Genomic DNA, 15,615 nt, shown 5'->3' with positions numbered 1-15,615 from the left:
GCATTATATACTAGATTAGCAGCTGAAATTCAGACATTAATACATATGCAGCTATCAATATACTATGCATAATTCTAAAGAAAATAATGCAAAGTTGTTTCATATCTAACAGTCTTCAGAGAGTAGCTTTTAAAGACATTCAGAGGCATTAATTTTAATTTTTGCATTGCTTAAAATAAATATTAGATAATCTATATATGGAAGACCAAATTATATTTATTTTGTTTTATTTTAAAAACAAATCTTATGGAATGTTTAATCTAAGCATTATTTTGCCCTTATTTATAAAAAGAAAATAATTATAATCAAGACATATATGATATTGTAATATTAGAAACTTTCCCCATTAGATAGGATTTACTTTATAATGACCTAATCAGCTTGACTTCTTTTCTTTAACTTGTGAATCAATGAAATGGTTAGTTGTGCCAGAATCAATTAGCAAAACAATTATTAAAGACCTGCTGCTATTCGTGTGGAGAGAAAATTCTGAGTAATATGAGTATTAGCTCCCTCCATAGAGGTCTACAAATAGTATTCAGAAGAGGTAAAGTTGTTTTTGTTTTATAAGGAAAGAACCAAGTCAGCAAAGCTTTATAAAGTTTTCTGAGTGCAAGTAAAATAATAAAAATATTTTGCTATTTAATTCATATCTAGATTATCCCTTTGTTACTTAATGGAATTTAAATTAACATTGAGTTGACTAAGATATATCAATCAATACAAAAATAACCAATGATTCCTTACTCATACGACTTCCATAATCTACTTCAGATCTATTTCAATAAGTTAAATATTATTTTGATGATACCTCTATTCCCATGGTATTTGCAAAAGTTATTTGCTTTAATCCAGCAAGCAGTTGCTAAGAGCAGTTCAATAATGACCACGTGTTTAGAGCAGATCTTTGGAATAAATGTGATTTATCAGGTTCACATATTGTTGGTTCCTATGAAATGTAAGCCCTACAAATAAAACAGCACATGAACTAAATACACGCTGCTGGTATTCCAAGGAAGAACTGTGTTTGAATCAGCTTTGGAAAAGCAGTATCTGACGTTTCATAGACGCTCAATGAAAGAATGTTGAATGAATATAAGAGCGGCTGCATGAATGAATGAACAAATGAAAGAGTAGTTGGCAGACAGAAAAGACCAAAGACGTGCCTCTCTCTCTCTTATGAGTGAGATTTTTTCATTAAGGACAATTCTCTATTTAGGGCTATAAAGACAATTATTTACTTAAACTTAATATTTTAAAAATATGACCACAGTTTCCTTCATCATACTGTTTGTTCTGTGTGGTAGTTCTTTTATCAGAGAATCTTCTTAGTTTACAATCACAGACTTTAGTCTGTGACCTTAACCATCATGGTTGCTTCACCAATCTTAGTTTTTACTGGCACTCTCACAATCTCTCAGGTTTTAATCTTAAACAAACATAACTCTACAAGTAAAATTAAAAAAATAAGGTCTGCAGAAATCTTGGGTAGTTCCACGCAGAGTAGTTTCATGGAGAGAATGGTATGTAAGATAGCAGGATCACATTTTATATTTTATTGATAAACTACTTTCACTCATCTTTGTTTTCAAAACATGAGCCTCTGATGGTGGCTTAAGAAAGTGCACATTTTAGAAAAAATAAAAAAAACATGAGCTTGTTTATTTTTATTGCTTAACATGAAAAGGAAGAAAATAAGGCATATACTGTCTTATTTGTAGAAATCAATTAGTCCTTTAGAGTTTAAAAAGATGAGTGTTGGCTAGTCACACTAAAAACAAAAGTAAAAAAATTAACTATTTTTATTTTAAAATACTGTCTACTCAATTATATTCATTAGACTTGGGATTCAAAATTATTCACTTAGGAATCATTATCATTCACTAAATCACAAAATTACGATGATCTTTGCTTTTACTTAGCTAAGAATATACAGAACCATTTGACCTCAGAAACACTGGTGACAGCTAAATCTATTGTTAAACAAACTTACCCTCAGTTTGCCTACATCCTTTCACAGAAAATACTTACGCTGCTTTTGACATCTTTCAGTTTTGGAAGAATGTCTAATCCAAAGCCATCTGCTTGTCCCCGGGTCTTATTTCCACCATTCATGTAGTTGCCAAAAGCAAGAACCAGACCCAAAACCTGCATAACTCCTGGACCATTTTTTAATGTCTATAAAACAGGATGAAGAACATTTTTATTCTTGTACAGGTTTTGTTTGAATCATTATCAGTCAGTGCCATGTATTCATAGTATGCTAATAGTTTGGAGTCACAAATGCATCTCATCATCGCTCATTATAAGAACAGTGTCTTCAAAGTTAACTTCTAAAAAGTCACACCACAAACAAATATTCAGGTATGCTTTGGTAAGCTGAGGGATACCAATCTAGTTCCATTTCTATGAAGGAACAGCAAGGAGAAAAGTGAAGCTGCAAAATGGAGACAACTACAAAGTAATATCATCGCCATCATTCTAACTTTATCAATTCCTAGAACAATACAATAGAAAGATGCTTCTATAAGTGTTTGCCATAATTTATAGGAAAGTAAAAAGTAGTTACAAAGATTCACTTTCAAAATTAGATGTGCCCCTCCAAAAATGTTCACACTTATTTCTTCCACAATACAGTTTAACTTAAATTTGCATTTTATTTCCTTTCCAAATTTGAGTCTTTAATAATGTCTGCTTTTCAAAATCATATACCACTGTCAGAATGAATGTTACCATTGATTTTTGACAAAGTGGCTTAAATTTTAATATGGATATTCTGTGCCAAACATTTTTATTCTTTGTTTTCATAAAATATTTATTTTCTCTTGAGTTATATGGACATTCTTAAAGTATTTGATTGGTGTATTCATTAAGAACATGTCCAGTGGCCCTTCAAAACTGAAGGAAAGTAAACAAAATGCCTTCAAATTGCATTCATTTGGAAGTCTGATGTAAGAGAAGATCATGAAAGGGAAGGTTCTGTTTCTGCAAAAGCAGAAGGCATAGCATGTTTTCATTGCCTGAGGTGCACTGGCCGTAGTCTAGCAATACTTTTGTGTAGGCCAGTGCATCAGTCTGAACACTTGCTTTGACCTTGAAACATAATCATAAAGTGTCCCATTCTATGGGACTGCTATCTTTCACATTTAATGAATACTTAGAGTAAACAAAAGGAAACTTTTTGAAATAAGACTATGACTGAACAAGATTAAATATCAGAAATCAAACTTCAGCTTTCCATGGATCAGAACCCACCTCACACAATTTCTGCAGTAATTCCAGTTTGCGACGAATTGAGCAAATGCTTTCTGAAAATGTTGACTGGAAAAGGATGCAAAAAACTCGCTCTGAAAAGTTGGGGATTAGCGACAGTTCATAAAGGAACCTAAGGAAATAAAGCCAAGTTAAGAGGAAAAATAGAATTCACATACACAGAAGTTTATGCTCATATCATTTACTAACAATTATGCACTTAAGACACTGCATTTTCCAAATGGAAAGAATCTACACGTAGGCTGGATGACCTCTACATGGTTATAAGGTGTGCTTACTGTTCAGGTTTGTCCAAAGACTTGGCATTTTCCTTGTCTTTGGACGACCGGCCATGCTTTTCAATTTTTTCCAGTTCATCTGACTGTGCTCTCTGGTGGGGGAAAAAAAAACCCAAACAGTGTTTCAAAATCTGGTCAACTGAATCCCTTAGATAATGATGATCTTAAATAAAGCAAAACTATGTATTTTCATATTTCTTAGCATCTGTTTGTCACAAGGCTTCACTTAATTAATAAGGTATTTTTAACTGTAAACACATTAGCATCTCTAAATAATGCTACTGACTGCCAAATAAGGTTATCGACTACTAGTGATCTGTAAAACATTTATTCACTCAAGCATCATTTAAAACAATATAATTTTCCTTCCCTTTTATTTGGCTTTTATAATACTCTCTCCAGAACACAAAAATTTCATTTTAGAGTAGTATTCCTTATTTAGAAATCAATCAAATTAAATTTGGAAGTAATTTGATCCTAAAGGTTTTATAACATTTTTAAAGAAAACAAATATTTACTACGGCAAACATTTTTCACTGCTAATTACATTCATAGAGAAGTAAAGTGTGATTGAATGATTAAATTATTACCAAAAATAAAAGATCTTGATTCTTCTGCTCCAGGTTTATTTTCTTCCTAAGTGTCTTCTTTACCGCTTTATAGTCAAAACTAAAAAATGTATCATCCTAAACATGTTCCTTTATAGGCTATCTTCTGCTTTTTTTTAACAAAAAGTAGAAGATTTTATAGACTTCAAGAAGTACAAATTTTTTCACTTTAACAGAGAATTTGGATGATTTTTATTTGTATTCATATATTCATTATACAACTCACAAAGATGTTTCAAATACAACATGAAATTTCTAAATATATTAAGGAGTGTGAATAGCCATATCCTGAATTTGACCTAGCCCTCAGAACTTAAAATTCCCTCAACATCATTTTTTTGTTTGAACAGAAAAGAAGCTCAGCCAAGAACTGCTGGAGAAGATAGAGACTGATGGTTGTCTAGAGAACCTAAGACATCATCTAAACAAAGCTATGTTCTGCTTTGTATTCACTAATTATTTTGAAGTGCAAGTTTTCAGTTGATGGGATTAACTAACAAAGACCTGTTACCTCAAAAGAAGCATCTTTTAACAAGGAATAGAAATTGATGACAGAACAGCCAAAGAGAAAAATCAATCTTCTGACAGCGTGATAAATTTTGCTTTTGGAATGTAATGCATCAAAAGGACACAAAGAAGTGTCACTGCAAATAACACAAGTTATTCCAAAACTCAAGAAACTTCTAGAATTTCAACTACATTGTGATCTTAATTTCTCCTCAGCTTATGATGGCCCTACCCAAGAATTTTAGAGGACTAATCACTACCTCAATTACTTATCATAGCTGCCCATAAAAATCAACCCTATAATATATATATTCAGAATACTGATTAAATCTCCATTACAAGATGGTACTTTAATAATTTAACCACATTGTGCTGGTTTGAAAGATGTATGGATCCTAGAAAAGCATGTTTTAATCAAAACCCCACTTCATAAAGGTAGAATAATCCTTATTCAATACTGTATGTTTGAAACTGTAATCAGATCATCTCCCTAGAGGATGTGATTTAGTCAAGAGTGGTTGTTAAACTGGATTAGGTGACGACATGTCTTCATCCATTTGGGTGGGTCTTGATAAGTTTCTGAAGTCCTATAAGGGAGGAAACATTTTGGAGAATAGGAGATTCAGAGAGAGCCAGAGAAGAACGACATAGCCACGAGAAGCAGAGTCCACTAGCCAGCGACCTTTGGAGATAAAGAAGGAAAATGCCTCCTGGGGAGCTTCATGGAACAGGAAGCCAGGAGAGAAAGCTAGCAGATGACACTGTGTTCACCATGTGTCCTTCCAGCTGAGAGACAAGCCCTGACTGTGTCCACCATGTGCCTTATCAGCTGATAGAGAAACCCTGAACTTCATCGGTCCTCTTGAACCAAGGTATATTTCCCTGGATGGATGCCTTTGATTGGACATTTCTATAGACTTGTTTTAATTGGGACATTTTCTTGGCCTTAGAACTGCAAACAAGTAATTTATTAAACTCCCCTTTTTAAAAGCCGTTCTGTTTCTGGTATATTTGCATTCCAGCAGCTAGCAAACTAGGACACATACCCATATTTCTGACAACTGAGTGGCCAAGGTAATAATATCAAATTAAGGATATTAATAAGTCAAGAGCTGTATAAGACACATGTCCACACTAAACATACCATATAAAAACATCCAATCCTATAATTTCCACATTCTTTTGAAAGAAATAGACCTTCTACAAGAGTGGTGGTTGGTTAGTCTGCTTGCTCTATCTGAGCCCAAACTCATTCTATACCCAAACCTCATTCAAAAAACAAAACAAAACAAAAAAACTCCTTGCTCCAGACCTAGCTGAACGTCAGTGCCAGGAACTAAATGGCTAGAAGCCCACTCCACGGGTCAGTACAGCTTTCTGGGTCTTTAAAAAAAAAAATCTCAATCAACTGCTACTAGGCAAAAAAAAAAACCACAGCCAAGGTAAATTTCAAAAATAGTTAAAGGATATGAGGAGTATAAAATCCCTCAGTGTCTACAGAACAAAGTGACTGGCAGGCAGTACCACTGAGTCACTACCCAAACTGCTCCGTGTTATGGATTACTAATTGTATACTTCTGTATACAGTATACTCGACACTGTCCTAGACACTTTCTGCTCATTTCAGAACGAAGCAAAGTTATCCTAGATTGACAGTAGAGATCTTACAGCTGGTAGAGAAAACCAGGTGTCATTGCTATCAGCGCTCCTAAACCACCTTCTTCCTTTCCCGCGGCTGTGTGTGCATGATGCTGCCTATTCATTCTTTTTCTCCCTGAAGCTCAACTGATCCACCTCAGAAGATCTCCATCATGCTCACTATCCAACAGCCAGACTATCACGTGTATATACTATTAATCTCCTCCGTTCTTCCCTTTAACCAATTACTTCAGAAAAACCCCACTTCTCATTCTATGACCAGACTGATGGATAACATGCATAAAAATTTAGTGGTATATCCAAATCCACACATTTCGAAATATTAATCATTATAAAGAAACAGGGGCACCCATCATTAAAGTCCTTGGCATATCTTAGAAGTTCTCTCATAGCTTGTATTTACCCCTAATAAATTGTAGACAAGCTATAAGCTTTCACTACTTAAATCAAGATGCTCCAAAATTGGAGAGTAAGTTAGTTGTAAATTTTTTAATATTTTGTGGTAGTTAGGTTCAGGTGTCACCTTGACCAGGTGAAGATGCCAAGTTTTGTTGCTGTGGACATGAGCCAATGCATGTGAACCTCATCTGTTGCTGATTACATCCACAGTCAGCTAGGAGGCATGCCTGCTGCAATGAATGATGTTTGATTTAATTGGCTGGTGCTTAAATGAGAGAGCTCAACATACCTCATCTCAGCACTTGCAGCTCAACCCAGGCCTTTGGAGATGCAAAAAGGAATCACCCGGGGGAAAGTTGTTGGAACCCAGAGGCCTGGAGAGAAGGCCAGCAGAGATTACCCTGTGCCTTCCCACATATGAAAGAACCTCAGTTGAAAGTTAGTTGCCTTTCCTCTGAAGAACTAGACGTTTTTAACTAAATAAATCCCCTTTTATTAAAAGCCAATCCATCTCTGGTGTGTTGCATTCTGGCAGCTAGCAAACTAGAACATATTTTAAGTGCTTTTTCTCAAAATAATCACTTATGTATGTGGCAGAAATACCTTACGTACACTTTCCATCTTGTTACACAAAATATTAAAAAGACATACTCGTGAACTTTGGGGGCCATTATGTGATGCAAAATAAACCAGAAACAAAAGAGCAAATATTGTATGGTCTCTTTCAGAAAATACTTACAAGAAATTGGGGCCTAGATGGTGAGCACTTATAACAGTCACGTGTACTCCAGAGCTGTAAATATTATTTCTAGATTTTGAGATGCTGTGCTACATATGTATAACCTGGTATATCCTTGGAACTCTGGGTACCTGTGTGACATCTAAGACACAGAGCTGGAGTTCTGCAGCTCTGAATTCAGCATTGCTACATACAACAACTGTTAAAGAAACCTAAAAAGAGATCAGGCTTCCATTAGAAATAAGAACAAAGCCAATTAAGTCAGGACCAAGGTAAATTAGAATACAGGGAAAAGGATGACTTGTGTTTTAGAACTTCACCAACTCTATGAGACCAAAGAAAGAGAGGTTCATTTCATCCAACACCTAAATTTTCTGTAGCACATAATCTAACTTAACCTGTCACGATAGCTCATTTAAACAACCCCAACTCATGAAGCCTAGTAAGGGAACAAGGGCTTGTAATTCTGTACAATTTAATGTAACATCTGAATACATCTCACAGTATGTTGGGCAGACAATTAAAAGGCACTGGCAAAGTCCCTTCAGGGACTAGATAAAAAAAATAAGGAACGCCCCGCAGCAGCCGAGCCGCCCGCCCTCCTTCTCCCCTCTCTTTCTCCGCCGGCCCGCCGCGCGGCGCCCACGCCCCGCAGCAGCCGAGCCGCCTGCCCTCCTTCTCCCCTCTCCTCCCCCTCCTGCTCCGGCTGCTCTCCAACCACCACGGTGCCCTCTGCCCCCGCCTTCACCAGCTCCTCCACCACCGGCCTCGACAGCCTTGCCACCCTCACCTTTCCTCCTCCAGAACAGCTACTGGGGGAGTGGAGATAATACAGAGCAGCTCCTGGAGCCACGAGGGAGATCAAAGGGACAGCGTACCCCATCCTGGAACGGCTGACTATCTGGGAGAACCAGCTCCAGTGAGATCACCAAGGGGCACGGGCTTTCCTGGGTGGGACGGCAAGCGACCGGAGTCCCTCCCTTCCACCTTCCCAGGCCAGCTGGTAGAATTGGACAGGCGGTCCCCTTAGGCCGCGGCGGCTGGTGCCCCCACCACACGAGGCCCCCCGGAACAACTGAGATAGTTGGGTCGGAAATCCCCAGGCTGCGGAGAACAGTGACGGGGGGATCCCTTCCAAACACGTGACTCCCCCGTCGGCTGGGAACAGTGCACTCTCCCCGGCTGCGACAGCTGGCGCCCTCCCGCCACGCTTGGTGCCCCAGGCCGACTAGCTAATTTGGCCAGACGCTCTCCTGTGCTGCGACAGCCGGCGATCCTCCCCGCATTCGGAACCCCAGGCCGGCTGGCATTCTTCCAAGACGCTTCGACTGCCGAACCTCCCCTACGGCGAGAATTTTCCAGAGTTAAAGGACCACAGCAACTTTCACTGGTGGAACCCACAGACAAACATGTGCCACGAGCGCCACCTACTGGGCAGGATAAGAAAAACAGAACCCAGAGATTGCACAGAAAAATCTTTCAACCTGTGGGGTCGAACACCCAGGGAAATCTGACTAAATGCCCAGACGCCAGCAGAAGATAACGGATCACGCTCAGAAAATGGAACATATGGCCCAGTCAAACGAAGAAACCAATAGTTCAAATGAGATACAGGAGCTGAAACAACTAATGCTGAATATACGAACAGAAATGGAAAACCTCTTCAAAAACGAAATCGATAAATTGAGGGAGGACATGAAGAAGACATGGGCTGAACATAAAGAAGAAATAGAAAAACTGAAAAAACAAATCACAGAACTTATGCAAGTGAAAGATAAAGTAGAAAAGATGGAAAAAACAATGGATACCTACAATGACAGATTTAAAGAAACAGAAGATAGAATTAGTGATTTGGAGGATGAAACATCTGAATTCCAAAAAGAAACAGAAACTATCCGGAAAAGAATGGAAAAATTTGAACAAGGTATCAGGGAACTCAAGGACAATGTGAACCGTACAAATATACGTGTAGTGGGTATCCCAGAAGGAGAAGAAAAACTAATGGAAGAAATTATCACTGAAAATTTCCCAACTCTTATGAAAGACCTAAAATTACAGATCCAAGAAGTGCAGCGCACCTCAAAGAGATTAGACACAAATAGGCGTTCCCAAGACACTTACTAGTTAGAATGTCAGAGGTCAAAGAGAAAGAGAGGATCTTGAAGGCAGTGAGAGAAAAACAATCCGTCACATACAAGGGAAACACAATAAGACTATGTGTAGATTTCTCAGCAGAAACCATGGAAGCTAGAAGACAGTGGGATGATATATTTAAGTTACTAAAAGAGAAAAACTGCCAGCCAAGACTCCTATATCCAGCAAAATTATCCTTCAAAAATGAGGGAGAAATTAAAACATTCTCAGACAAAAAGTCACTAAGAGAATTTGTGACCAAGAGACCAGCTCTGCAAGAAATACTAAAGGAAGCACTAGAGTCAGATACAAAAAGACAGAAGAGAGAGACATGGAGAAAAGTGTAGAAAGAAGGAAAGTCAGATATGATATATATAATACAAAAGGCAAAATGGTAGAGGAAAATATTATCCAAACAGTAATAACTCTAAATGTCAATGGACTGAATTCCCCAATTAAAAGACATAGACTGGCAGAATGGATTAAAAAACAGGATCCTTCTATATGCTGTCTACAGGAAACACATCTTAGACCCAAAGATAAATATAGGTTGAAAGTGAAAGGTTGGGAAAAGATATTTCATGCAAACAACAACCAGAAAAGAGCAGGAGTGGCTATACTAATATCCAACAAATTAGACTTCAAATGTAAAACAGTTAAAAGAGACAAAGAAGGACACTATATACTAATAAAAGGAAAAATTAAGCAAGAAGACATAACAATCATAAATATTTACGCACCGAACCAGAATGCCCCAAAATACGTGAGGAATACACTGCAAACACTGAAAAGGGAAATAGACACATATACCATAATAGTTGGAGACTTCAATTCACCACTCTCATCAATGGACAGAACATCTACACAGAGGATCAATAAAGAAATAGAGAACCTGAATATTACTATAAATGAACTTGACTTAACAGACATTTATAGGACATTACATCCCACAACAGCAGGATACACCTTTTTTTCAAGTGCTCATGGATCATTCTCAAAGATAGACCATATGCTGGGTCACAAAGCAAGTCTTAACAAATTTAAAAATATTGAAATCATACACAACACTTTCTCGGATCATAAAGGAATGAAGTTGGAAATCAATAATAGGCGGAGGGCCAGAAAATTCATAAATACATGGAGGCTCAACAACACACTCTTAAACAAGTGGGTCAAAGAAGAAATTGCAAGAGAAATTAGTAAATACCTAGAGGCAAATGAAAATGAAGACACAACATATCAAAACTTATGGGACACAGCAAAGGCAGTGCTAAGAGGAAAATTTATTGCCCTAAATGCCTTTATCAGAAAAGAAGAAACGGCAAAAATGCAGGAATTAACTGTCCACTTGGAAGAACTGGAGAAAGAACAGCAAACTAATCCCAAAGCAAGCAAAAGGAAAGAAATAACAAAGATTAGAGCAGAAATAAATGAAATTGAAAACATGAAAACAATAGAGAAAATCAATAAGACCAGAAGTTGGTTCTATGAGAAAATCAACAAGATTGATGGGCCCTTAGCAAGATTGACAAAAAGAAGAAGAGAGAGGATGCAAATAAATAAGATTAGAAATGAAAGAGGAGACATAACTACTAACCTCACAGAAATAAAGGAGGTAATAACAGGATACTATGAACAACTTTACGCTAATAAATACAACAACTTAGAAGAAATGGACAGGTTCCTGGAAAGACATGAACAACCAACTTTGACTCAAGAAGAAATAGACGACCTCAACAAACCAATCACAAGTAAAGAGATTGAATTAGTTATTCAAAAGCTCCCTAAAAAGAAAAGTCCAGGACCAGACGGCTTCACATGTGAATTCTATCAAACATTCCAGAAAGAATTAGTACCAACTCTCCTCAAACTCTTCAACATAATCGAAGTGGAGGGAAAACTACCTAATTCATTCTATGAAGCCAACATCACCCTCATACCAAAACCAGGCAAAGATATTACAAAAAAAGAAAACTACAGACCAATCTCTCTAATGAATACAGATGCAAAAATCCTCAATAAAATTCTAGCAAATCGTATCCAACAACACATTAAAAGAATTATACATCATGACCAAGTAGGATTCATCCCAGGTATGCAAGGATGGTTCAACATAAGAAAATCAATTAATGTAATACACCATATCAACAAATCAAAGCAGAAAAATCACATGATCATCTCAATTGATGCAGAGAAGGCATTTGACAAGATTCAACATCCTTTCCTGTTGAAAACACTTCAAAAGATAGGAATACAAGGGAACTTCCTTAAAATGATAGAGGGAATATATGAAAAACCCACAGCTAATATCATCCTCAATGGGGAAAAATTGAAAACTTTCCCCCTAAGATCAGGAACAAGACAAGGATGTCCACTATCACCACTATTATTCAACATTGTGTTGGAAGTTCTAGCCAGAGCAATTAGGCAAGAAAAAGAAATACAAGGCATCAAAATTGGAAAGGAAGAAGTAAAACTATCATTGTTTGCAGATGATATGATACTATATGTAGAAAACCCAGAAAAATCCACAACAAAATTACTAGAGCTAATAAATGAGTACAGCAAAGTAGCAGGCTACAAGATCAACATTCAAAAATCTGTAGCTTTTCTATACACTAGTAATGAACAAGCTGAGGCGGAAATCAAGAAACGAATCCCATTTACAATCGCAACTAAAAGAATAAAATACCTAGGAATAAATTTAACCAAAGAGACAAAAAACCTATATAAAGAAAACTACAAAAAACTGTTAAAAGAAATCACAGAAGACCTAAATAGATGGAAGGGCATACCGTGTTCATGGATTGGAAGACTAAATATAGTTAAGATGTCAATCCTACCTAAATTGATTTACAGATTCAATGCAATACCAATCAAAATCCCAACAACTTATTTTTCAGAAATAGAAAAACCAATAAGCAAATTTATCTGGAAGGGCAGGGTACCCCGAATTGCTAAAAACATCTTGAGGAAAAAAAACGAAGCTGGAGGTCTCGCGCTGCCTGACTCTAAGGCATATTATGAAGCCATAGTGGTCAAAACAGCATGGTATTGGCATAAAGATAGATATATCGACCAATGGAATCGAATAGAGTGCTCAGATATAGACCCTCTCATCTATGGACATTTGATCTTTGATAAGGCAGTCAAGCCAACTCACCTGGGACAGAACAGTCTCTTCAATAAATGGTGCCTAGAGAACTGGATATCCATATGCAAAAGAATGAAAGAAGACCCATCTCTCACACCCTATACAAAAGTTAACTCAAAATGGATCAAAGATCTAAACATTAGGTCTAAGACCATAAAACAGTTAGAGGAAAATGTTGGGAGATATCTTATGGATCTTACAACTGGAGGTGGTTTTATGGACCTTAAACCTAAAGCAAGAACACTGAAGAAGGAAATAAATAAATGGGAGCTCCTCAAAATTAAACACTTTTGTGCATCAGAGAACTTCATCAAGAAAGTAGAAAGACAGCCTACACAATGGGAGACAATATTTGGAAACGACATATCAGATAAAGGTCTAGTATCCAGAATTTATAAAGAGATTATTCAACTCAACAACAAAAAGACAGCCAACCCAATTACAAAATGGGAAAAAGACTTAAACAGACACCTACCAGAAGAAGAAATACGGATGGCCAAGAGGCACATGAAGAGATGCTCAATGTCCCTGGCCATTAGAGAAATGCAAATCAAAACCACAATGAGATATCATCTCACACCCACCAGAATGGCCATTATCAACAAAACAGAAAATGACAAGTGCTGGAGAGGATGCGGAGAAAGAGGCACACTTATCCACCGTTGGTGGGAATGTCAAAGGGTGCAACCACTGTGGAAGGCAGTTTGGCGGTTCCTCAAAAAGCTGAATATAGAATTGCCATACGACCCAGCAATACCATTGCTAGGTATCTACTCAAAGGACTTAAGGGCAAAGACACAAACGGACATTTGCACACCAATGTTTATAGCAGCGTTATTTACAATTGCAAAGAGATGGAAACAGCCAAAATCTCCATCAACAGAAGAGTGGCTAAACAAACTGTGGTATATACATACGATGGAATATTATGCAGCTTTAAGACAAGATAAACTTATGAACCATGTAATAACATGGATGGACCTAGAGAATATTAAGCTGAGTGAATCCAGCCAAAAACTAAAGGACAAATACTGTATGGTCCCACTGATGTGAACAGACATTCGAGAATAAACTTGAAATATGTCATTGGTAACAGAGTTCAGCAGGAGTTAGAAACAGGGTAAGACAATGGGTAATTGAAGCTGAAAGGGATACAGACTGTGCAACAGGACTAGATACAAAAACTCAAAAATGGACAGCACAATAATACCTAATTGTAAAGTAATCATGTTAAAATACTGAATGAAGCTGCATCTGAGCTATAGGTTTTTGTTTTGTTTTGTTTTGTTTTGTTTTGATTTTACTATTATTACTTTTATTTTTTTCTCTATATTAACATTCTATATCTTTTTCGGTTATGTTGCTAGTTCTTCTAAACCAATGCAAATGTACTAAGAAATGATGATCATGCATCTATGTGATGATGTTAAGAATTAATGATTGCATATGTAGAATGGTATGATCTCTAAATGTTGGGTTAATTTCTTTTTTTCCGTTAATTAAAAAAAAAAAAAGAGAAGGGATAATTGGAGCTGAAGGGATACAGACTGTACAACGGGACTGGATATAAAAACTCAGAAATGGACAGCACAATACTACCCAATTGTAATGCAATTATGTTAAAACACTGAATGAAGCTGCATGTGAGGTATAGGTTTTTTGTTTTTGTTTTTTTTTTGTTTTTTTTTCTTTCTATTATTGTTTTAATTCTTATTCTGTTGTCTTTTTCTTTTTTTCTAAATCGATGCAAATGTACTAAGAAATGATGAATATGCAACTATGTGATGTTATTAAGAATTACTGATTGTACATGTAGATTGGAATGATTTGTAATTGTTTTGTTAATTCTTTTTTTAATTAATAAAAAAAAAAAATTTGAACATACATTTATCACAGGACCCAGCAATCAAAGTCCTAAGAAAATTTATCCCAGAGAAAAGAAAATTTATGTCCATACAAAACATGTACACACATGTTAACAGCTTTGTTTGTAATAGCTAAAAACTGAAAACAACTTAAATATCCTTCAATTTCTGAATAAAGAAACAATTTTTTTGGTACATTCATACCATAGAATACTATTCAGCAGTCTAAAAAAACTGCTGCTGTTCCAATACTTAGATGGATTCCAAGGGTATTATACTGATTGGAAAAAGCCAGTGGTTACCCAGGATTAGGGTCAGAGAACAAGGAAGAGGGTGGTGTGAGAGGAAGCACAAGGTATCTCTGCGATGGTGGAACATTTCTGTATCTTGATTGGTACACATGATAGACTATACACAACCATGCACATGCATGCACACACATAAAAATGAGTGAAAACTGAACTGGTGAAATCTGAATAAGGTGTGTGGATTGAAGAAACTGGGTGAAACCTACACAGGATCTTTGTGTACTATTTTTGCAATCTCTACAAGTCTACAATTATTTCAAAATGAAAAGTAAAAAGAAGAAAAACATGGCCAGTTGATCTTCTGTTCCTTTCTGTCCCCAAATCTGTTCATTATTTTGAATACCTCATCTCAGTTTATGGCCATCTGATTCAAAAGCCAAGAAAGAAGCTTGTTTCCAATCTCTCCTCTCCCACATCCATCCCTGTCAGTCTCAATCAACAAGTCTTGTTGATTCCAAACCTGAAAAAACTCTCAGAAATTGCTTTCTCCCTCTCCAGCCTCACACCTACACTAGGGTAATCTGATCACATCCATCCCTGTCAGTCTCAATCTCTGTGCCCCCTCCAACTCCCACTCCAAAATGCACTTATTTTCCAAAATTTACCCATAATAAGTTAGAGTTTTCCATGTATATGCCTTTGAGCGTACTGCTCCATCCACCGGGAATGTCATTTCATCTTTCTCTCAAACA

General features: G+C 36.7%; 1 protein-coding gene across 1 annotated transcript in view; it reads right to left on the bottom strand.

The window, feature by feature from the left end:
- The window catches only part of FMN2 (formin 2), a 376,404-nt gene that overhangs the window by 105,442 nt on the left and 255,347 nt on the right, over positions 1-15,615 (bottom strand). The window contains exons 7-9 of the mRNA XM_077167810.1: positions 3,552-3,643; positions 3,256-3,385; positions 2,032-2,178 (exon numbers count right to left, since the gene is read on the bottom strand). Of these exons, the coding sequence (XP_077023925.1) occupies positions 2,032-2,178; positions 3,256-3,385; positions 3,552-3,643 (369 nt within the window). The remainder of the gene's footprint in view (positions 1-2,031; positions 2,179-3,255; positions 3,386-3,551; positions 3,644-15,615) is intronic.

Source organism: Tamandua tetradactyla, chromosome 7 (assembly GCF_023851605.1).
Source record: "Tamandua tetradactyla isolate mTamTet1 chromosome 7, mTamTet1.pri, whole genome shotgun sequence".
NCBI lineage: Eukaryota > Metazoa > Chordata > Mammalia > Pilosa > Myrmecophagidae > Tamandua > Tamandua tetradactyla.
This window is presented reverse-complemented; position numbering and strand designations above follow the sequence as displayed.